The sequence below is a fragment of the Pinus tabuliformis genome, chromosome 1_2, assembly GCF_031772625.1.
Source record: "Pinus tabuliformis cultivar Carrire ecotype Pingquan chromosome 1_2, CPIR1, whole genome shotgun sequence".
NCBI classification, from domain to species: domain Eukaryota; kingdom Viridiplantae; phylum Streptophyta; class Pinopsida; order Pinales; family Pinaceae; genus Pinus; species Pinus tabuliformis.
This window is the reverse complement of record NC_142298.1, coordinates 624486788-624510856: the sequence shown is the minus strand read 5'-3', so window position 1 is coordinate 624510856 and position 24069 is coordinate 624486788. Positions and strand designations below refer to the sequence as shown.

The following is a 24069-nucleotide window of genomic DNA, read 5'->3' as shown; positions in this document are numbered from 1 at the left end:
AATGTTCACTTTTACAAAGTACAAGTTAAATCTTGGGAAACCCCAAATTTACACTTAGCCAATTTTCAAACTTCGGAAAACTCGGTTGCCCAGCTCGTCGATGCCTCCGCATGGTCACAGCACGACTCACCAACCCTTTGTTCACCTCGTCGCACGATTGTGTTGTTTTCCCAACTTGGGCGCGCCTCCAAGTCGCCACACACGACCGCCTCTTCCCAAGACACACCTTTTTTCACAATCTCAACACTTCACCAAGTCACACTGTGCACACATGCATGACGGGTGGGCACTCACCGGAGTCACCCAAGAACCCATGCCAAGTCGTTGCACAAACCGGGTGCCCACACCCTTGTTCACTGTCGGGCGCTCCTTCACACAACTCGGGCACCACACACCCGTGTACACCCTACACTTCGTTCGGCGGGCGATCCTTTGCCCGCACCCTCACCCAAGTCAAGATAGTGCATTCCTTTGTGTAGCCTCGCCCAAGGTTGGGCGCATCACCTTATGCGACTTTCCCTTATTGTTGCGGCTATCCTCTTTCACGCACTTCCTCCTTTTTAGATGAGCGAAGATGCTTGAGTGATTATGTGATGATGGAATGAGCTCCAACGCTCCTCCAATATATATGAGCGTAGGGCGAGGTTGCAGCTACCCAGCCGACCTGCCCACGCTCTTAAACTTATCACAATATGCCTCAATACATCATGTCGGCCTTTCCTTCAAACGCCCTCAACCATGGTCGGCTTGCCTTCGTTTGTTGGTCGGCCCGTGGGTTGAGCCACCCGCTCCCCACGCCTATAAACTCAACGTTCTCCCCTCCTACGCATTTGCATTATGATATAACACCTCTGTGCTGTAGGTCCGAGTTCATGCTTCATCGTTTCATGCTACTTGTTCAACCTCCAACCGCGTTTCCTCCAACTGGTCGTGGTCACACTTCGGGTGGAACACGTTCAGGACCACAACTCCTTACAGATACCATGTTAAGAAATGAAAGAAACCAAAATATATTCAGGAAGAGACTCTCTCCAATAATACATATTACTCCATTAATTTCAATAATGTAAATATTTTTCTTCATCCAAAACATTCATAATGTTATATTATATTATCAAATAACATTTATTTTTATAATAAAATAATAAAAAAAACAATTCATAATGTATATCTTATTTTAACCAAAATAAATAAATAAATCAACTAAATAAATAAACATACATATGACATACAATGTAAATAAAATTACAATCATGATTTTTTTTAAATTTTCACTTTGTCTTTTGTAATGATATCTATTCACATAACTTATTCCAAATACCTACGTAAAAGTGTTTCAAAGACCTAGTAATAGAAATACTAAACTTCAATAAAGTACTTCAAAACATAGAATTTAATAAGAGTACTTCAAGAAACATAATAATAATACTATGATATAGGTTTTCTCAATTCAAAGAATAAACAATTATATATGAGAAATAATTTATACGTAATGATGAAATCATTTATGGACATTTAATTAAATTAAAAAGAAAATATTCTTATTTTGATCTCTTGAATTTTAAAAAATATAAAAATATTGATTAAAAAACAGTAAGAATAACAGGAAAATTATATTTAATATCTTGAGAATATTTGAAATTGATTATAATTAGATGAATTGCAATTTTTTATATGTACTTATATAAAATTTGTGAATTTGTGTGATAATTTCCTCATGTTGGTTTAGAACAATAAAAAAGAAAAATTCAAATCTCATATAAATAGAAAAAATAGTCCAATCTACTTTCTATTAAATAATACCATTTCAAAAAACATATAACAATATAATGATTCAAGTGTGACCATCTTAATCGTGCTAAAATCCTATTTCCATGCAAGTCTCTACAAAGCTTAAATAGAAGTCCGTTCTATGTTGTGCATCAACATATCCTTAAAAATGTACAACAGACAACTTCTATGGTGGCTCCATCTTCGTTGTCCTACTATTATTGTTGCTTTTGATATACGGGAGGAAACAACATCCGTTATTTGAGGAGGATGCCCCACAAGCATTCGCTTTATTGTCACATTTCTAACTTCGCACTGAAATTTGATGCACGAGCATCCTCGAGCTTTTGAAATCTGCATCAACCAAAAAAACATTTAATTTCAAAGCTAGTTGACTATTGGATAATAAAGTGTTGTAAAACCATTGTTGTGACTATAGACTAAAGGGTTTTGTTGTACCGTGTTGTAAAACCATTGTTGTGACTACAGACTAAAGGGCTTTGTTGCTGCTCCCAGTTGTAGTAATGGTTACCATTGTTGTTATTCTAGGCTACAGGGTTGTGTTGTTACTCCATGTTATAGCTTCGCGTGGATGAGTTATAACACTTACTCCTGCGTAAGTAAAATAGTTAAGGAAGTTAAAAGAAGAGATAAAGACCAACTATTCAATTACTTGGAAAGAGAAGCTAAATGGAATGGAATCATTTTTCAATTTTCTAATGGGAGGAGAATGGAAGGGGGGATTATAGAAAAGAAGGGTCAAAGGGCAGAGAATAACTTTGCGCTAAGTGAAGGAGAAACACATTGTTATAGAGAAGCCCATAAAGAATAAATGAACTAGAAAATGACAGTAAGTCACGTGAGCAAAGAATCATGAATTATATAAGTTGACTAACGGTGTACTAATCCTAATTTTGATTAAATAAAGTAGGGTTTCAGTGTTGATACAGCTCCTCTATTTTGTTAAACTTATTTCATTATTTTTTTGCAATTTCTAGATATGGTTAATAATTCTATGAGAATATTTTGAGGAAAATATTTCTAGTTGTTCTCTCTCATAATGCAAATTAAGTTTTCTGAGAGTTTAAGAAAGCTTGGGACCTAAGTATTATATCAAGTGGCATTAGAGGGAGTTTTTTCTCTTTTATGGATTGCACCTTAATTTGCTTCTGTGAGACATGGTAATAGAACACCCTAATTGGTGCTTGCTCAGAAAGTGTGCTAAAGGGACAAGTTAGGATATACAACTTGAAAGTGAGGATTGTGAATGTTGCTAAGATATTTGCAACTTTGATGGATGCCTCCGCGGAAAATAGGAGTAGGACGAGGGGGTGTGGGAAATCAAGAATTGGTAGATTTGAGACAAACAATATAAGACTTAGAGAATCAAAGAAATAGGGACGTTGAAGTAGATTTAGAGGCAAAGGATGAAACTTAAGAAGAACAAGACACTGAAATGACAAACTCAATATAATAGTTGATATAATTCTTGATTAAGAGATGTAGTGCCCAGGTATAAGTTTCTTTTTATGATGGTAATTTGAGAACTTATATGCTTATTCATTATATTGGAGAACTTGAAAGATATTTCAAGTATGAAAATATTTAGGATTCAAATCATGTGAGATTTATCGTTACGAAGTCAACACGGCATGTTGAACTTTGGTGGGACATGTTACAAAAGGGTAGAGTGGAAAATCGATTATAGAAGATTAGAACATGGAGAAAAATGGTTAGAAAGATTAAAGATAATTTTTTTCAATTGATTACAAAACAAAATTGTGTAGGAAAGTACATAACATGAGACGAAAATAGTCATATGTTCCTGAGGATATTTAGGAGTTCTTCAAAATGTCACTCAGATCAGGAATAAAAGAACTAGAATATCAGTGACTGGCAAGGTATGAAAACAGATTGGAATACTTCATCTAGGATGATATGAGTAAACATTGTTTCCATACATTGGATGAAGCCTATCAAGTATTCTTGAAGGTAGAAGAAAATATTGATAAGAAAAAAACAGAAAGGTAGAGGAAGAGATTCTAGAGGGAGAGGTACAATAGGGATTGCCATAAGCAGTTGGAAAGAAAACAAATCCATTAGTGGTCAAGGCAGTAGAGGAGGAAATGGGGCTAGAAGGGGAAAATGAGGATTTGAAAGAATAAAGGGAAAGTCTGTGATTACATGGTACCATTAAGGAGTTGAATAAAATAGGAAATATGAGTGCCTAGAATAACATAACTCATGGAGAAGAGGTGAAGCATGAAAAAAAGTCACAAATGATGATGAGGCATCTGTTGTTGGAGAAATTGTGGTGGTACCTTAGAAAAAATACGGTAAAAATGAAAAAAATTGAAAGGCTTTTCTTAATCCTAAGAAGAAGGCAGTGGAAGAACCTAAGAAGAGAAAAAAATAAAATTAAAAACAAATTTATGGTCCAAAGAAAATGCTACAATTTTATCATAAATGGTGGGAGTTTTGAGAACTTGTTGTCCATAGAGGTTATGGAAAAGATAAATCTTAAAAGTGTGGCCCATCTAAATCCTTTTAGGGTTTCATGGTTAAAAAGAGGATAGCATGTGACTATGATTGAACAATGAATATTATTAAATTTTCAGATTGGATATCTTCTTGAGCAAGTGTTGTTTGATGTGGTTGAGGTGGATGCATGCTCCATACTTCTTAGAAGACTATGGTTGTTTGACAAGAAATTTTTGCATGATAGTAAACAAAACAATTGAATTTAAGAAAAATGGAAAATGGCACAAATTAACACCAATGCTGGAAAAACTAATGGAAGGAACAAGGAACTATGGAGTTACAAGCACATGTAACAACAAGAACATGGTTTATTTATCTGAGGATTTTTTGCAGGAATAGAAATGGGTGAACTTATATTCAGCTTTGAATCCAAAGGAGGTAAAGGATGAAGTGAAATTAAACAACATACTTGCAAAAATAAAACCTTTACTAACAAAATTCAAGGAAAATTTTATGGATGATTTACCAATGAGATTACCTCCCAGAATAAGTATTTCTCATCAAATTGGATTGATTCCAGAGTTAAGTCTACTGAACAAGGCCCATTATTAGATGATTCTAACAGAAAGCGAAGAGGTCAATAGGTAGATGCAATAGTTACTTGAAAAAGGATTAATTCAAGAGAGTTAGAGTTCATTCATAGTATTGGCAATACCTATCATTGAAAAATACTCGTGAATGGCGAATGTCTAGAGATTCACAAGTTACCAATAAGATCACCATCAAGTATATGTTTTCTTTATTAAGAATGGATGATTTTGTTCAAAGCGCATGTCTGGTGAAAAAAGTGAATTTATATCAATAAAATAAAACAACAAAGTCAATCTCACATTTGGAAATGATGCTCTAGGTAAAATAATGGGTAAAAGTGTTGTTAGTCTGGTAAATCATGGAGATAAATCTATAAACATCTTAATAGTTGAGGGTTTGATAGATAATTTACCAAGCATTTCTCAAATGTGTGATCAAGGATATGATGTTATTTTTCAATATAAATGTTGGGAAGTTAAGTCTATAGAAATGGGTGAATTTTTTGATGAGTTGTTAGAACAAACAACAACGTTTATGTTCTGAAATAAAGGAGTGAAAAATGTTGTCTGAGTAGAATTGACAAGAATTGGTTATGGCATAGATGGCTAGGTCATTTAAATTTAAATCGCATAGCAAAGTTGAGCAAAATAATCTTCTTAGGCTTCTACCAGATATTTCTAATTTGGAAAACACAATTTGTAAGTCATACCGGATTTGGAAACAAATTCATGTGCCTTTCAAAGCTAAAGAAAATTCTTCAACCAGGTTGCTACAATTGGTTCATATGGATTCATCTGGTCTTGTAAGAATGAAAACACCAAATGGTAAGTTGTATTTTATGTTGATTATTTGATATTAGAACAAACTAATATAGGTTGTGTTTCCAAGGTAAAAATCAAAAGCTTTTGACATGTTTAATATATTTAAAGTGATGGCTTAAAATGAATGTGACTAAAAAATATAGTGCAAAAGGTCTAAAATTGGCAAAGGGTTTACTTCTAAATAATTTTATGAATATTGTAAGGAAGAGGGAAATAAAAGGAATTTTACCATTACTAAAACTCCAAAGGCGAATTGTGTAGTTTAAAGGGCCAATTGGTCTTTAGAACAATTGGCAAGATCAATGATGGATGAGAGAAGTATTCCACAAAGATTTTGGGATGTAGTTATTCACATAAAAAAAGTTATCTTGAATAAAGAACACTTTAATCCAAACAATGATAAAAACTCCCTACGATCTATGGTATGGGAAGCCTACAATAGTAAATCACTTCAAATTCTTTAGCAACAAATGCTAAATAAAAAATAATCATGATGAGATTGAAAAGTATGCTGCCAAATTAGATGAAGGCATATTTATTGGGTATTGACATAATCGTAAAGGTTACAGGTGTTACAATAAAAAATCAAGAAAAGTAGTTGATTGCATTGATGTAAGACTGGATGAATCTACTCCTCTTGAAGACAAACAACTATCAAATATTAGACTGCTTAATTAGGCCAAAAATGAAGATGTTGACAAATAGTTTGAAGAAGAAGTCAATGAAGATGAAGAGAACACCCAACCAAAAGATCACTATAGGTATGATCTAAAAAATCATCCTGATAATCAAATTGGAGGTGATCTAGATGAAGGATTTTTAACTAGAAAAAGAAATATGAATAATCGTAATCAGGAACATATACCTCTATTATCCATGATTGCAAAAAAATATTTTGTAGAAGCAATAGAAGACGAAAATTAGATAAAGGCCATGAATGAAGATCTAGATCAAATTGAGAAGAATCAAACTTAGAAATTACTTCCAAGAGCGAAAAATAAAAACGTAATTGGTGCAAAACTAGTCCTCAAGAATAAGTTAAATGACGATGGACAAATAGTGAGGAATAAGGTGAAATTAGTATGGAAAGGTTAATGTAGGAATTTACAGGGTAAGTTCCTCAGAAAGAATACCAAGAGGACACCGCTCACAACCAGATCTCAAATCAATACACCAGTATTTTTGACGTGGTTAAAACCCTCAGAGTGCAAGGAGGGAAACAGTCCACGGCCTGTCCCAACGTGGGTACAGACAATTTATTAATCAAAGAATGAAAATTTACATAAGCTTCTCTCATGCACGGATTACCCGAACAATGACCCTCCATGCGCTTTAAATAGAACTCATGGACCAATCGGGTGTCAAGCCACGGATCAAGTGTCGGTAATACCGAGGTGAGAGTGAACCGTCGGATCACTACATATCGTGACCGTCGGATTGTAAGTTACAAAATGTACAACGGTAAAGAAACACACTTTACCTAACTCTAACCTAACTCTATACTAGACCAAGTTGAACTTAACTATATCCTATGTGTCGGAATATCCTAACATCCCCCCTTAAGAACAACTTGGGATAGGATTGAAGGATTTACAAATATGACACAATAGGAGAAGGAAGGAGGCACTAGAGCCTATCCCCCCTTAGTGACAACTTCCTGAACTCCAAGCATATATCGAAGTTTAGTGAACTTCGCCTCTGTGAGAGCCTTTGTGAAGATGTCTGCAACCTGATCATCTGTTGGACAATATTGCACTTCAAGAACATGGTCATGAATGAGCTTTCTGATGAAGTGCATGTGTAGTTCAATGTGTTTGCTGCGCTGATGCTGGACTGGATCTTTGCATAGCTGAATGGCACTTTGATTATCACACCAAAGTGTGGTTGGATGCTGCTGCTCAAAGCCAAACTCTGATAGGATCTGACGAAGCCACAAGGCTTCCTTACTAGCTTCCACGGCACCACGATACTCTGCTTCTGCTGACGAAAGAGAAATGGCAGCCTGTTTCTTACAAGCCCATGTAATAGGTCCTGAACCAAGAGTGAAGACATAACCGGCAGTAGACTTCCGATCATCAAGGTCACCAGCCCAATCAGAATCAGTGAAACCAACTAACAGAGGAGCTGCTTTGGCACTGTAATGAATCCCAAACTGTACTGTACCTCGAACATAACGAAGTATTCTTTTAGCTGCTTTCCAATGACTTTCACGGGGGTTTTGCATAAAACGAGCAACAAGGCCAACAGCAAAGGAAAGATCAGGACGAGTATGGGTTAAATACAAGAGTTTTCCGACAAGTTGACGGTATAAGGTAGCATCAACTTCAGGAGAAGTACAAGAGACTGAAAGTTTGACTCCAGACTGAAAGGGAGAAGGGGCTGGCTTACAGTCTTCCATGTGAAAATGACGAAGAATATCACAAGCATACTTGGACTGGGAAAGGAAAATACCTTCTTGGGATTGCAAGACTTGAAGACCGAGAAAATAGTGTAAGTGTCCTAAGTCTGTCATTTCAAATTTCTTTTTAAGGCTAGACTTCACATGGTTTATAAGGTTGGGATCACTACCAGTAAGAATAAGATCATCAACATAAAGAACAAGGATGATGAGAGAGTTGCCCACTTTCTTGGTGTAGACAGTATTGTCAGAATGACACCTAGAAAAGCCAGATTCTAAAAGAAAGCTATCCATTTTGGCATACCAAGCTCGAGGAGCTTGCTTGAGGCCATAAAGGGATTTCTTAAGTCGACAAACGAGGCTGGAGTCTGTTTGTATGAAGCCAATGGGTTGTTCCATATAGATTTCTTCCTGCAAGTCCCCATGCAAGAAGGCAGATTTAACATCCATTTGATGGACTTCCCATTTTAAAGAGGCAGCAAGGGAAAGAACAAGGCGGATAGAGTTCATTTTGGCAACTGGAGAGAAGGTTTCAGTGTAGTCAATGCCTTCAACCTGTGAAAAGCCCTTAGCAACTAGACGAGCTTTATGTTTATCAACTTTCCCATCTGGTCCATACTTGGTTCTGTAAACCCATTTGCATCTAACAAGTTTGCGTCCCTTTGGTAGAGGAACAAGATCCCATGTATCATTTGTCATCAATGAATGATATTCTTCATTCATAGCTGTTTCCCAATGTGGATGGCCTGAAGCTTCTGCAAAAGTGTCAGGATCATGATTTACTGGAGCTTGAGCCAGTAAAGAAGAGGCTCTTTCAAACTGAGAACGTGTACGTCGCTGATCTGTAGGATCACCGGCAAGATCACCTGCTGCATCCCGAGTAGCACGGACCCATCTTGGAAGTTGAGGATCCTGAGAAGGTGGGGAAGGATTATCATCCTCGCTTTCATCATCAGAAGAAGAAATGTTTTCAAAGATAGAAGAGATAGGAAGAGGTGGCACATCCGCCGGACTAGGCTCGCAGGCCGATTTATTTTCATCAAATTTTACATCTCTTCTAATGATAACATTTTTGGACTTAAATGGAATAAGTCTATAGCCTTTTACATCTTCAGAATATCCAACAAAAGTACATTTCTCACTCTTAGGTTCTAAAGCTTTATGCTTTTCATCTGGAATATGGGCCCATGCTTCACTTCCAAACACACGAAAGTGACTTACATCTGGTTTAATGGAACTCCAAGCTTCTTCTGGAGTGATATTCTCTAGAACCTTAGTAGGAGTGCGATTGATTATATAATTTGCACAATTAATTGCTTCGGCCCAAAAACTAAGACTGAGTCCTTTAGATTGCAGCATACAATTAGCCATTTCCTTTAAGGTGCGATTTTTCCTTTCAGCTACACCATTTTGTTGTGGAGTGTATGGAACAGTATGTTGCATTTGAATTCCATTTTCGGTGCAAAAGTTGATGAATGCATTTTTAACATATTCTCCACCATTATCAGTTCTTAGCTTAAGAATTTGATGTCCAGATTGTTTTTCAACGAATGCTTTGAAGGCCAAAAAGGTGGTAAATACTTCGCTCTTGAGTTTTAAGAAGTATACCCAAGTGCGTCTGGAGAAATCATCAATGAAAGTTAAGAAGTACTTGCAGCCAGAGAATGAAGCAACAGGAAGAGGACCACATAAATCACTGTGCACAAGCTGTAAAGGGGCTGAGGCGTGCCAAGAGGCACGTTTGTCAAAACTGTCCCGATGATGTTTTCCGAGTACACATCCGGAACAAACACCATCTTTGCAAGATACCATAGGAAGACCTGTCACCATGTTTTCTTTACATAGATGCTGAAGGGAGCGATAGTTTAAGTGACCAAACCGCTCATGCCAAAGTTTGCTCACTTCATCATTATGAGCAACAAATACTGAGGGAAGATGGGATGACCCAAAGTTGTGAAACTTATACAACCTTTTGGAATCATCAGCAAGACCAGTAGCTAGAATCTGTTTAGGATCTTTTAGATCCTTGATTACAACATCATGAGGTGAAAATTCAACAATTTTACCTTCACCTGAATGAGTTATCTGATAGACAGATAGAAGGTTGCAGGATAAGTTTGGAACACATAATACATCATTGAACTGACCATTGTCTAGATGAACAGTTCCAGTCCCTACAACATTAAGAGATCTATCATCACCAACATATATATTTTTGGTGTTACAATCATTTAAAGAAGAAAACATGGCTTGGTTTTTGGCCATGTGACAAGAGGCTCCAGAATCAATGAGCCACTCATGAGAATGAGAAGAAGAAGAAGATACATTTAATGCATAACCAGACTGAGATGATTGACGATGACATGCAGAAAATGCCGTTCCGGAAGTTGAAGTTGAAGTAGGCTCCAGATGGATGTTATGTTTCTTCATTGCGGCTTCCAAGGCTTCCATCTTCTTAAAGCATTTAGATTCTAAGTGGCCATCTCGATTACAAAAGTTACAATGTCTGTCAGTCTTCTTCCATTTGTTTTTATTGGTCTTGTCATATTGCTGAAATGATCTTTCATCTTGAGGCTGAGTTGGTTTAGGACCATTCCTTTGAGGATAAGACTTCTTAGGATTCTTTGAATTTGGTTGCTGCTGGGCGGCTAACGCTTTCGAGGAAGAGTTTCCAAGATTAAGAAGACCAAGGTGTAAGAGTTTTTCTTGTTCTCTTATTAAGGAATCACAAAAGGAGTCAAAGGAAGGGGGCTTGTAGTCTTTGCCTTGACAAATGAAAGCTTCCCTGGTAGAATGGAAAGTGGAAACAAATACAGAGTAGGCTGGTCCCAACTTAGTAAGGATGGAATAAATAAGGTTACCATCTTCTTTCTTAACTTTAACACCTTCCAAGAGATATCTAAGGGTCTTGAATTTGGACAAGAAATCTTCAATGCAAGAAAAATTATTAGGATCCAAAGTAAGCAACTCATTCTCAAGTTGATGGGCTCTAATTTCATTTTTAATCCCAAAAACTTTAGCAAGTTTTTCTAATGCTTCATGAGGAGTTTCAATTTCTGCAATGTGGAATCTAAGATCAGGAGAAACAGACATTCCTATCAAACCACGTGCTTGATCTTGTCGATTTTCCCATTTTTCGGCCTTGTCTTCATCTTTGGGTTTCTTCTCTTGGTCTGTGGCTATTCTGAAGAGACCTTTACTTCTAAGTAAATCTCCCATGTAGGCTACCCATTGGAAGTAGTTAGTGCTGTCAAGAATGACTTGGCATGGACTTTCCATTTTTTGAAAAAAACTGAAGCTGAAGATGCTGAAAGTAAGTGGTCCAATGGATAGATCTCGAAAAAATAGGCGGTTTTAAAAAAAACGGCTCTGAAAAAGGCTTCCGGATGAAGAAGTTATGGCTTTTTGAAAAAAAAATTGTTGACGTTGCCGGCAAAGTGCGCGAATGTGCGGGAATGAAAAAATCCGCCCCCACAAAATGGAGACTTGAACCCAAGACCTCTACTCTCTTAAAAGGTCTTTGAACCAATTGATCTATACAAAATATTTGAGAGAGAGAGAGAGAGAGAGAGAGAGAGAGAGAGGGGGGGGGGCCTCGATTTGCGTGCTTGCCTTGGGAAGACTCTTTTCCCTACAAAACACAAAACACAAAACCCAACACGAATATCCAAAGAAAAACGAACCTTACGGCTCGAAGTTAGCTTTAGCCAAAAAACTAGAAATTTTAAAAAAAATCTCAAAGTTAGCTTTTAGCCGAAAAACTAAATATTTTTCTCAATGTTTCTGATTTTCCGAGATCACACTAAGGTGCAGGGAAAAGAGCATACGCATGAGAAAAATCCTTTCTTTCTGTTTCTGATTTGCCCAGATCGCACAGAGTCGCAGGGCAAAGAGCATACGCAGAAATGAAAGGTATAGATCCGGGAAAAAAAAGGCTAAATAAACCGAAACCGAAATAAGCAGAGAGAAAATGACAGTAAACTGCAAAAAAAACACTGTATACCTCCCGATCTGAAAAATGACGCAGCTAGGGCTACCGGAAACCTTTTCGCGTGAAACGAAAGGGGTTCCTCACTGAAACAGATGCTCCGAACGCAACAGAGCAGTCCTCTCGGCCCGAAAGCAGTCAGAAACAACAGATCTAGGAAACGACAGCCGCATGCAGTTCTACCGGCTTCAGATTTGGATCACCAACGGACGCGGCCCTCAAATAGCTTTGATACCATGTAGGAATTTACAGGGTAAGTTCCTCAGAAAGAATACCAAGAGGACACCGCTCACAACCAGATCTCAAATCAATACACCAGTATTTTTGACGTGGTTAAAACCCTCAGAGTGCAAGGAGGGAAACAGTCCACGGCCTGTCCCAACGTGGGTACAGACAATTTATTAATCAAAGAATGAAAATTTACATAAGCTTCTCTCATGCACGGATTACCCGAACAATGACCCTCCATGCGCTTTAAATAGAACTCATGGACCAATCGGGTGTCAAGCCACGGATCAAGTGTCGGTAATACCGAGGTGAGAGTGAACCGTCGGATCACTACATATCGTGACCGTCGGATTGTAAGTTACAAAATGTACAACGGTAAAGAAACACACTTTACCTAACTCTAACCTAACTCTATACTAGACCAAGTTGAACTTAACTATATCCTATGTGTCGGAATATCCTAACAGTTAAATGATCAAATTTAAGGACTATGTTTTGATGTAACCTTTTTCTCTTGTTGCTAGATTAGAGGCTATTAGAATGTTTTCATCCTTTTCTAATCCTAAAAGTTTAACTTTCTTGAATTACGAGCTTGAATAAGAGTTTTACACTGAGAAACATTAAGGTTTTCTGTTGTTATATAATTTGGATTATGTGCATAGGTTAAGAAAGGCATTGTATGGTCTTACACAAGCAACTAGGAAATGGTATTCCAAACTAGATAAATATATAAAACAATGTGTATTCAAAAGAGGAGTAGACAAACACTTATATATCAAATATGAAAATGAAAATATAACAGTTGCTTTTGTTGTTTTTTATTTTGATGATAATATTTTTGGTATTGATGTAGATAAACTTAGTGAAAAATTTCTAGATGATATAAAGTCCAAATTTGTAATGTCCAAGATTGGAGAAATTTCATATTTCCTTGGTTTATAGATTACACAATCAACAAAATAAATCTTCATCTACCACGGCAAGTACCTCAAAGAAGCACTGAAGAAATTTGGAATGGAGAAATGCTCACCTTTTAGTACTCCAATGGTCACTAAATGTAAGCTCAGTAAAGATGATGAGTCACCTGAGGTAGACCAAACATTGTATATATCACTTATTGGCATCCTCTTATATTTAACGACTTCAATACTAGACAGTATGCAAGCAGATGATGTTCTTGGAATATTTCAGTCATCCCTCAAACAGATTCATCTCCTAACAACACGAATAATACTCTAACCTTTTAGAACCACAATGGATTATGGATTATGGTATCTCAGAGGTTAAAGATTCTTAATTGGCAACATATATAAATGTATAGTAGACAACATATGTAAATGATTGGAAAATAAAAAGTGGAGGTGCTTTTGTTCTTGGATGTGACTTATACAAATCGAATTTCCATTATCAATGATAACATACATGCCATTAACATATTTAAGTATCCTATTCCATATTCAAAAACTAAGAATATCCCTATGAAGCACTCATACATTACAGAATAAGTTACAAATCGGGTAGTAAAACTAAAGTATGTTCCCACAAAAGAGCATGTTGCTGGCATCTTCACCAAACCCCTTTCAATATAACCATTTGAGTATTTAAGATAGATATTGGGAGTAATTTATCTCTCCTCTCTAAAATATATGTTCTTTACATGTAAAATTCTAAAGTTATGCCAATTTGTAAAGGGATAGTTAACCCACAAATATCAAAAATGGGGGAGCTAACATGTCCATGGGAACATAATAATCACAAAGGGAGATTAGCTGTAGAGGGAGTCTCTTCAACATTCATTTCAAAGGGGAGTATTAGCAAAACTTGCACGAGGAAGCACTGGGATACTAAGTTTTGTGGTTTTTAATAGGGGGAGAGAAGCTTCTTAGAAACAAAGTGGGAGAATGAACATAAAAGTAAATAGGAGGAGAATAGCATCTACATCTTTCCATCGGCATTGATGACTATCAATGTTTAATGGTGTTTCCATCAAGCCAAAGGGGGATATTTTTAGGAAGTGTCGTCCGTAATGTCAAAGAATGATGTCATTGATGTCAAAGGTGGTTTGTGGTGAGGGATGGAGTACACATTTGGATGAATTTATCTATAGAATATTAACTCAAGCACTTCTACAAAGTTCATCATTAGACAGTCTTTAAAATACCTTTCCAACAATATATGGAACTTATAAAAATCCCAACGTTTGATGAGAGAAATAATTTTGAAGTTTACCACGTAATTAAGAAGAATAATTTTTTTTTTTTGAATCTGGTTTTGCATAAAAGAGCTAGACCAAACTAGTGTGGGCCATCTCTAAAGAAATTAAAGGCATGCAAAAAAATAACTTGAAAATATGTGGGACTCACTTGTGGCTACATGCGAACGTCAAAAGACTTGGATGGATCCTTGATGCCACATTCAAGGGTCTCCTAGAGAAAGACCCTAGATTGGTGTGGGGCACACACCAGAATATCCTGAACCATATCAATTCTGTCGAAATTCCAATTTTTCAATCTTTTTAGTGGATTCAGGCATGCGACACTAGAAAGATTAATAAAGGAAAAACGAGATTTTCACTCGAACATTGACCTGTTTTCACTATATATATTTGATCATGTCGTAGAGTGTGTGGTACATAGGTGAGAGGCAATAGAATCCTATTGGATGATAGTCATGACTTGTCAGTACAAATGACAAATGAAATGGCATGGTAACATCAACAATATGCCAACATGACATCAACAAATGATGTGGCATGTTCCATACGTGCGATGTGTCACATGTTGATTTTGCATTTTTTTGTAGCTAAGTAAGCCAAATGTGCACGAAAAAATTTAAGGATGGAAAATTATCTTAATGTTTAAAAACAGTGGTAAATCTCACTAGTCCCTCATATGCAAACTATAAAATGCTTATTGATATTGTAAAGTTATTCAAATTTATAATGATTTTATATATATTATTTATATAATGTTGGTGCTTTTGTACAGTAAAGTTTAGGCGAATCATTTTTAGAAAAAACAGAAATTGACAAATCTTTTTTTGCAAAAATCGTACAAAATTAGCCCACCTGTGAATATTAGCCCCTAAAATTTTCCATGCAAATGTGGATGACGTGTGGCACAACATAGGTAGTGTGATGTGGCCGAGATGACGTCAACATGATGTAGGAATGACGAGCACATGATGATATGGCATATCTTTGAAAATTGCACAAAAGGAACATGTTTTCATGAGTTTTTAAGTGTTATTGGTTTTAATGAAAAAAAGGGTATGACAAGGAAGTGGGTCCATTTGCATGGCTAGCATTTGAAGACATTCAATGGTCTTGGTCTTCACGCAATTTGTTAGGGTTTTATAACATGGCGCAAAAGATAGGGACATCAAGTTTGGGCCTATAAGCTCATATTTTAGTGCCTTGGGGATTATATGGCACTTTGGGCATATTTTGATATAGTTTATTATTTGAGAGCCTAAGGAACAAAAGACATGGTCACGAATCATGGTGCTAAGGGCACAAAATAATACACGCTAAGGTAGAAAACGCTATGAACATATCCTATTGTACTGTTGCATTCAAACTCAGATCAACTCCATTTTGCTTTTTAGGTTTAGATTTACTGAAAAACTAAACAATCCTAAATGTACTGTTTAGGTTTAGGTTTAGTTTTTGTTCAGGTTTACTGAAAAACTAAACAATCCTAATGTACTGTTGCATTCAAAATAAAATCAAATCCATTGTTGTGATGGTCGAGTACAACCTTTCCAATCGGAGGGCATAGACATTCTAGGCCACAACATTTTCCAATTGTGCCTTTTGAATACCATAAATCCAAACTATGGAGCAACCCCTGGTGGTTTCTCTTTGTCCTAGAGTGCATCATAGATGCGCGTATGTAATGCCACTCAAAAGTACCCACCCACAAAAATATTACAAAGGACAAATTAACGATCATGTCGCCATTGGTTTATTAACGCATATAGTCATTGTTTCCTCACAAATTTTCTAAATGCAGTTTCATAAATTAAGCACATTTTGTAATTACATGAGTAAGATTCATGCTGACTATTTCTCACCAGCCTCCTTCGTTAAAAATTGCACAACAAGATAGTGGTTACTCAACAGAACTTGTTCGCAGCCCCCGAGCAGTTCGAGACAACTATCTTTAGGTTATTCATTATATGTTAACCCCCTACCTGGGCTCGATGTCCAAGAAGCAGATTAGGTGTAATGTCTCCATCATAAAAAAAAAATTATTTCGTACCTCGTTATTTGGATTTGTTATGCGGCTCTAGATGTTTCTCTTACTACAGCTGCACTGAGGTAAAGGAGTGGTTTTCAGCGTATGGCAAAAGTTTAATATCGGGGTGTGAACCACTCTGCTCTCATTTAATTTAAACTGATACACCCGCCTCCATCACATGGCATGCCAGCCTAGGTCGGGGTGTTATTAAATTCGGCCTACGCTATTCTGTACAAGATTTGAGGTGGACTGTCCAGTCACGTCAGCTTCATTTGGAAACCCCTCCCAGATCGACGGTGCAGCTCCCTTCTAGCGATCCGACGGAGGTGTCTTCCTCGAGGTTTCATCATTCTCGAGTTTTGCTGGGATGGCTCTCATTTGGCTATGCTGCCCTTCTGCAAAGCTGCTTTGAAGCGCCCTTCAATCCGCAACACTGTTCTTGGGCTACATTATGCTTGCTCAGGTCCATTATCATGGTTTGACAGTGGTCTATTAATTTTACAGGTTACCTGTTACTCTCAACGCTGGATTTTTCATCCTATAATATGTTTTGTCTCCTCGTTTCTTACAGTTGAAGGCTTTCGCAATTTACTAGATGCTCTAACCATTCTTCTTTGTCCATGAATCATATGTAGGATGTTGCTTTGGACATTGCTCGACTTGCTTGGAGACAACACACCTGCAGCAGTGGCTTCATCTAATATGGGTATGTGCCTACTCTAGCTGGTATATGAAACCATAAGGCGGATAAGGCTCATGCTAATTGGTGATGTCTGCCTCGTAATTTGGTTGACAGTTTAGATAGAGTTCAGGGTTTTTTCTTTTTTAATGGTTTTACCCATATGTAAACATTCATAAGCATGATGTGCTCGTTAGCTCGGATATTACCAAGGCTTATTTCTACTATGTAATTGTGCAATTTTCCTGTTGTTTTATTTGATGGCAATGCGGGGTCCTAGTCATGTACTGGTAAATTTAATCTATTGTTTAGTAAGATTACTCCGACTAGCAGTTGAAGTCCACATTTGCTTCAATATTGTTTGTATTTTGTTTAAATATATATATATAGTTCTGGGCTTGCTTTTTCTCATCTGGTCTACAGGAAATTACATAATGTATTACTCAGTTCCTTGCTTAACCTTGTGTGTGTTCAGTATGCTAAGCCTATCACAATTTTGTTTTAAAGAATATTTGGGTTATAAACGAGTATAAATTTTTCCAGATGAATATGTGGTCTTGGACAGGCCGAGTTCTGTTTAACAACTCGTACCTTGATTGTTCGTTGCAAGGGTCTAGTGTTAACCGCAGAGGGGTTCTGGCCCTATCCCTTGCTGAGTTTTTCTTTTCAATGTGTACCACTAGGCTTGCTTTACGGGGCGTAATAACTTAACCTCTTCAGTTTTCTGAATTCTTGCATGGGTATTCACTGCCAGGAGGGTTGTTTCTCCTTCCTTTTTTTGAGAAGGCGGGTTATGGTTACAAGGTTCCACTGTCGAGCCCCTTTTCCTTAGGGACTACGGCTTCATACATAGCTTCAAACCCTACCCTGGTCTTAGCTACTCCCTCTTACTTACTTTGTCTTGGTACTACTCCGAACTGGGGTTATTTCTTATACTTGGTCCCTGTGTTCATGCATTTAACGGAACTCTAATACTGGTATATAAAAAAAAGGTTTCTCCCTTTGATCTATCCCGGGAACTGTTAGAAGTTCTGATTTTTGGAAATGTTCCCACAATTTCACATATTTGCAAAGCCCTCTTTGTCTCTCTCCTTTGCGTTAACCTGGGAAAGTCTTTGTTTCTCTCTTTCTGGTTCCAAGGGTTTCTCAACTAGTAGAGAATGTTACTTTTTTTAAGTCAAGCTACCATGAGATTTGAGATGCACATTACACAGTACCTCCTTATTTGTTTCACAAGGAGCCCTTGGTGGCTTTCGGCACTCCCAATGTTTTCCTACGGTTCCTTTACTTTCTTGATTAACTGGGTTATTGTATGAATTATAACTCTTCGTTGCTACTTTTATTTGACAGCTCTTAATAAATACTGCCAAGCAGGTTCAGTTTTTTTTTTTTTGAGGAAATGAAAGTATTATCCAACAGAGACAGTCACCCTGAAGTCCTATGTTTGACCCCTTTTATTTAAAAGAAAGAGATGTACAACTACTCCACCAATTAACACTTAATACCTAGAATCCACTTCTCTATTTAAGGAACCGCAACTACAGAAATCACATTTTCTTTTTCTTTTGACTCTGGTTAAGACTGCGTACCTATGTCACCTTCTGTACGAGCACTCCTTTTTTGTGTCTCTGAATCTGGCCACCACTACTTTTGCAGCTAGTCATCCACTCAACCTTGAGACTGTCTTTCGAGACCCATCTCCCCCCAAGCTGGCTCAAAGACTACTGTCTTTGTTGATTGTGCACGCTCTGCGCTCTTACCATCTGGTCCTCACCAGACTTGGTAAAAGAAAACCCTTAGCCTTTTCCTGCTTCCTGTCCTCTACAGCACAGCCGCCCCTTTCCTCCTTTTTCTTGGAAAACATTTCCACGGTTGGGGAAAGGGCGGTTACGATTTGCAGCCATTTTTTTTCATTTATCCATGACTTAACTTCCCTCCACAGAAATTACATGATATCCCTGTTACTAGGAAATCATCATCATTTTTTTAATTTCCATTAAATAAATAAATAAAAGAAAATATAAGTTCATACAACAGATAATGTTCTTTTTTGACTGTGGTAAAAATAAAATATTTACAATAATCTGGGGATATGACATCTCCCCCTCCTGAAATTAGACATCATCCCGATGTCTTCCAGTTGTAAACAACCCTGGATAAGCCTGTTTCATGAGTTATTCATCCTCCCAAGTGGCCTCATCCCGCCCAAAGTGCTGCCACTGCACTTTAACTTGGGTAATATTCCACTTCCGTAGTGTGACTTCTCTCTGGTCTATGATGCTCACTAGTTCGACTCGGATTTCTCCTTCCGGTTCTACCTGCAACAAGCAACTTCCTGAGTCAGTTTTTCCTTTAAGAGGAAAAATTTATATTGATTTACCAGAGATAATTCTCACCTAAATATCCTGCCAATTAATCACATGTTTAGGATCATACACATATTTCTTTAACACGGAAACATGAAAGGCATTGTGGACTCATATGTGACTAGGTAGAGCGAGCTGGTAAGCCACTGGCCCAATTTTGGCTAAGATCTGGAATGGTCTACAATATCGAGGTGCCAACTTAGCGCATCCACGCCACCGTAATGTGCCCTTTTTTTCTCGAATCCTCACATACACATGATCACCGACCTGATACTCCTTAAACCTCATTTTCCGATTAGCGAAGCTCTTTTGTCTATCTTGAGCCATCTTCAGATTAGAACGCACCTCTTTTACCAGTTCCTCCATTTCCTTGAGAATTTTGGGACCTAACATCACTCTGTCTTCCGGTCCACTCTATCTTGAGGGGGTGCAGCACTTCCGCCCATATAGCACCTCAAAAGGGCTCATATGCAATGATGAGTGGTAGGCATTATTGTATGCAAACTCAACCAAGTGAAGATAGTTCTCCCACTTGGTTGGTTGTTGCATCACATATGGCCTTAACATATATTCTACCACCTGATTCACCCGTTCAGTTTGTCCATCAGTCTGAGGGTGATATGCTGTACTAAAGTTCAGCTGAGTTCCCAATTCCTCAAACAACGTTTTCCAAAAGACCGATGTAAATTTCACATCCCAATCTGAAATTATGGTCTTTGGAAACCTATTCAGCTTAAATATGTTTTGCATGAACACATGGGCGATCTGCACCACTCTGTATGTAGATTCCACCGGTATAAAATTTGCTACCTTACTTAGCTTATCAACAACCACCATGATGGAGTCATTATTTTTCTTTGACTTAGGCAAACATGTTATAAAGTCCATGGAGATGGTTTCCCATTTCCATTCCGGAATGGGTAATGGTTGTAATAAACCCGCTGGATGCTGGTGTTCGGCTTTAATTTGCTGACACTCAAGACATCGGGCCAAGTACCCAGCCACCTCTTTCTTCATGCCCGACCAATAATATTCTTTTCGGAGTGCGGTGATCATCTTTTGATAACCTGGGTGTCCGGCATAATGACTCTTATGATACTCATCCAATATCAGATTTTTAATATTGTTTTGATTGGGTACGTACAACCTTCCTTTATAATACAACATTCCAGCAGCATCCAAAGCATAATCCGGCTGTTTTTCCTTGTTGTTCAGTAGCTATACTTGCTGTTTTATTTACTGATAAACAATATCTTGTTCGGCTTCTTTTTTAATCATTTCCCCAGAGGGGCTTTTCCCTTCACTATAAGAAATCTCATATAGGCAATGAAACTTCCGACTCAGAGCATTCTCCATGCAGTTCTTCTTCCCTTTTATATGCTTGATCTCAAAATCAAAACCGCCTAGGAAGTCCATCCATCGTGCCTCCCTTGCATTTAGTGTGGGCTGGCTAAAATAATTGGTCAGACTGTGGTGGTCTGTCAATAGCAGAAATTTTCTTCCCACCAGATAATGTCGCCACATTTTGAAGGCGTGAATCATAGTTGCCAACTCTAGATCATAAGCAGAATATTTATGCTCATGCTCTTTTAACTTCCTTGATTCGTATGCTATCGCTTTTCCTTCCTGCATCAGCACACCTCCTACTCCTTATTTACTTGCATCAGTGCATACCACATAATATTTGCTAGGATCGACTATACATAGAATAAGTGTCGTGGTGAGTAAGTATTTGATTTGTTCAAAACTTCTTCAACATTCAGGGGTCCACCTGAAAGTTCTTCCCTTTTTCTGTAAGGATGTAATTGGATAAGCTACTTTTGAAAATCCCTCTACAAACCGTCTATAATAGCCCGCCAATCCCATAAAAGATCGGATGTCCGCCACATCTTTGGGTACTGGCCATTCCATAATGGTCCTTATCTTTTCAGGATCCACGGCGATTCCATCCTTAGTAATGATATGGCCCAAGTACTGTATCTGTTCTTTGAAGAATTCACATTTACTGAACTTAGCGTATAACTGGTGTTCTCGGAGGGTTTGTAATACTAACCTGAGATGCTCCTGATGCTCCTCCATAGTCCGAGAGTAAATCAATATATCGTCAATAAAGATCAGCACAAATTTATCCAAATACCGATGAAACACATTGTTCATCAGGCACATAAAGGTGGCGGGGGCATTGGTCAACCCGAAGGGTAACACCACAAACTCGTAGTGGCCATACCGAGTCCTAAAAGTTGTCTTAGCTATGTCTTTCTCTCTGATCCGGATTTGGTGATACCCTGACCACAAATCAATCTTTGAGAACACTATTGCCCCTCTCACCTTGTCAAACAGTTCATCAATGTGAGGTAGGGGGTACTTGTTTTTAATTGTCAATTTGTTTAACTGACGGTAGTCCATACACATGCGGAGAGTCCCATCCTTTTTCTTAACAAATAATACTGGGGCTCCCCAAGGGGACACACTGGGGCAAATGTACTTTTTGTCCAACAGCTCCTGCAATTGCATCTTCAGTTCTGTCAATTCTGATACGCTCATTCTTTAGGGTGATCGAGAGACTGGGGCTACGCTTAGCACTAGTTCAAAGGTAAAATCTATGTCCCTTTTGGGTGGCAGGCCAAGAATCTCCTCCGGGAATACATCGGCAAATTCTTGTGTCACTGGAATATTTTCCAATGTGGCTATTTTATTTTCTGAATCAGCGTACCCCACTTGGATAGAATAACTTTGACATCCCTTTCTGATGCATTTGACTAGCTGTGAGGCAGTTATGGGCCGAATATGCACTAGCCGCTTAATCCCCTGCATCTCTTGTTCTATTCCAAGGTCATCCTTATAACTGATGGTCTTGGTTTTACAATTAATTATGGACCAGTGTTTTTCTAACCAATCCATACCAATCAATATGTCATACGAGCCAAGGGGAAGCACATTTAAATCTGCTGTCACTGACTGTCCCGCTATTTTTAGAGGGTAGTTTTTTACCTTAGCCACTACCCGCCTTTTTGCCCCTGTTGCCAACTGAACTAGCCAGGGGTCCTTAAACTTAACAGGTTGCAACTTACAATGTTCCACAATTCTAGGACTAATATAACTTAACGTTGCACCAGGGTCAATTAAAACAGTTACAACAAGGTCTAAGAGTTTACCTTCGAACTCCACCATGGTCGGCTGGTACTCCGCCTGACGAACTTCTAGAGCGGCATTAATCTTTGGCAGAGTCCTTCCTACATCACCAACGGTAGAGGCTTCATAGACCTGGGAGACTTGTTCGGCTCCCTTTCACTGAGGGTATTTTTTCACATAATGAGGGCCTCCATAGCCCTAGCATTGCACTAGGGACCTTGTTTTCCCTTCATTTTTTGTTTTTCCGGATTGATCATTAATTCTAGACTCATTGGGGGGCTTTAATCGGAGTGAACTCTTTTGTGAGTTTCTGCTGATTTTCCCTTTAGCGAATCCTTTATTACCTCCACCACGGTTACTTTTAGTACCACCAGCCAGCTTGCTGCTTCTCTTATCTCCCCATTTCTTACCTAGAAGCTCTCCCTTTTGCTTGCTCTGTTGGTAGCAAATTCGGGCTTTGCGTATAGCCTCATCCATCATCTTTGGGTTGTCAAATTCAATTCGTTCCCTCATACTTACGAGTAGGCTACTGACAAACCTCTGTACTTTAGCTTTCTCTTCCCAGATATAGGGCACATAGCGAAGTAGGGAAGTAAAACGAGCAATAAATTTGTCCATAATTTGCTGCCCCAAACGGAGGTCATGAAATTCCCTTGCCTTCTCATCATAGAAGCACTCAGTCAGGCACCTTTCCTTAAAGTATCTTTGAAATTTCTCCCAAGTGACATTCTATTCTCTTACCCCTTTTACCATCTTAAATTCCTCCCACCACAATGTGGCCTTTCCCTATAGTTAGAAAATGGCCAAACGTGCCTTAAGGTTGTGATTGTATTCATATAGCTTGAAGTATTTGTTCATATTTATCAACCAGGCCTCAGCTGCTTCCTCTTGTTCTCCATCGAAGTGTGGTGGCTTGATTTTACGGAACTCCCCTTGCAGCTCAATCCGTTGCCTTTTGGATGTCTGCTGTTCGGAGACATTATCCGAGCATTCCTCCTCCCTTCCCTTTGACTCTTCGGGGTCAGTGGGGGGATTCTGCTCTCCTATCATTCTTCGTTGCTTAGTGCATGGGTTTGGTGGCTCTTGGTTCTATCTATCAGATAGGCTTTTTATGATCCTCTCCTGCTCCATAGTTAACCTTGTATTATCTTCCCATAATCGGGCCATTTCATTCTTCAGCTCCTATACTGACTCCAAAATTGCCATATTGGTATTGTGCGCCTCCTCACCCAGCTGTACCCATAATTCAGGACTGCCTCTAGAACCCGTTGTAGGTCCCTGACCTACCACAAACCTATGTGACGCACTGCCTGTTCTCCTCATGTTGTCAATCCTCTATTTACCTGTGCTTACCACAAACAAGCAACAGTAAAT

At 38.2% G+C, this 24069-nt stretch overlaps 1 protein-coding gene across 1 annotated transcript; it reads right to left on the bottom strand.

Annotated features, from left to right (window-relative positions):
- Positions 1-2066: 2066 nt before the first annotated feature.
- LOC149207171 (uncharacterized) lies at positions 2067-23745 on the bottom strand. The gene is made up of 4 exons (XM_089397950.1): positions 23509-23745; positions 23040-23352; positions 21404-21848; positions 2067-2124 (listed from the first exon to the last, which is right to left on the bottom strand). Exons 1-4 carry the CDS (start codon positions 23743-23745, stop codon positions 2067-2069), a joined length of 1053 nt encoding a protein of 350 aa, XP_089254076.1.
- Between the last annotated feature and the right edge of the window lie 324 nt (positions 23746-24069).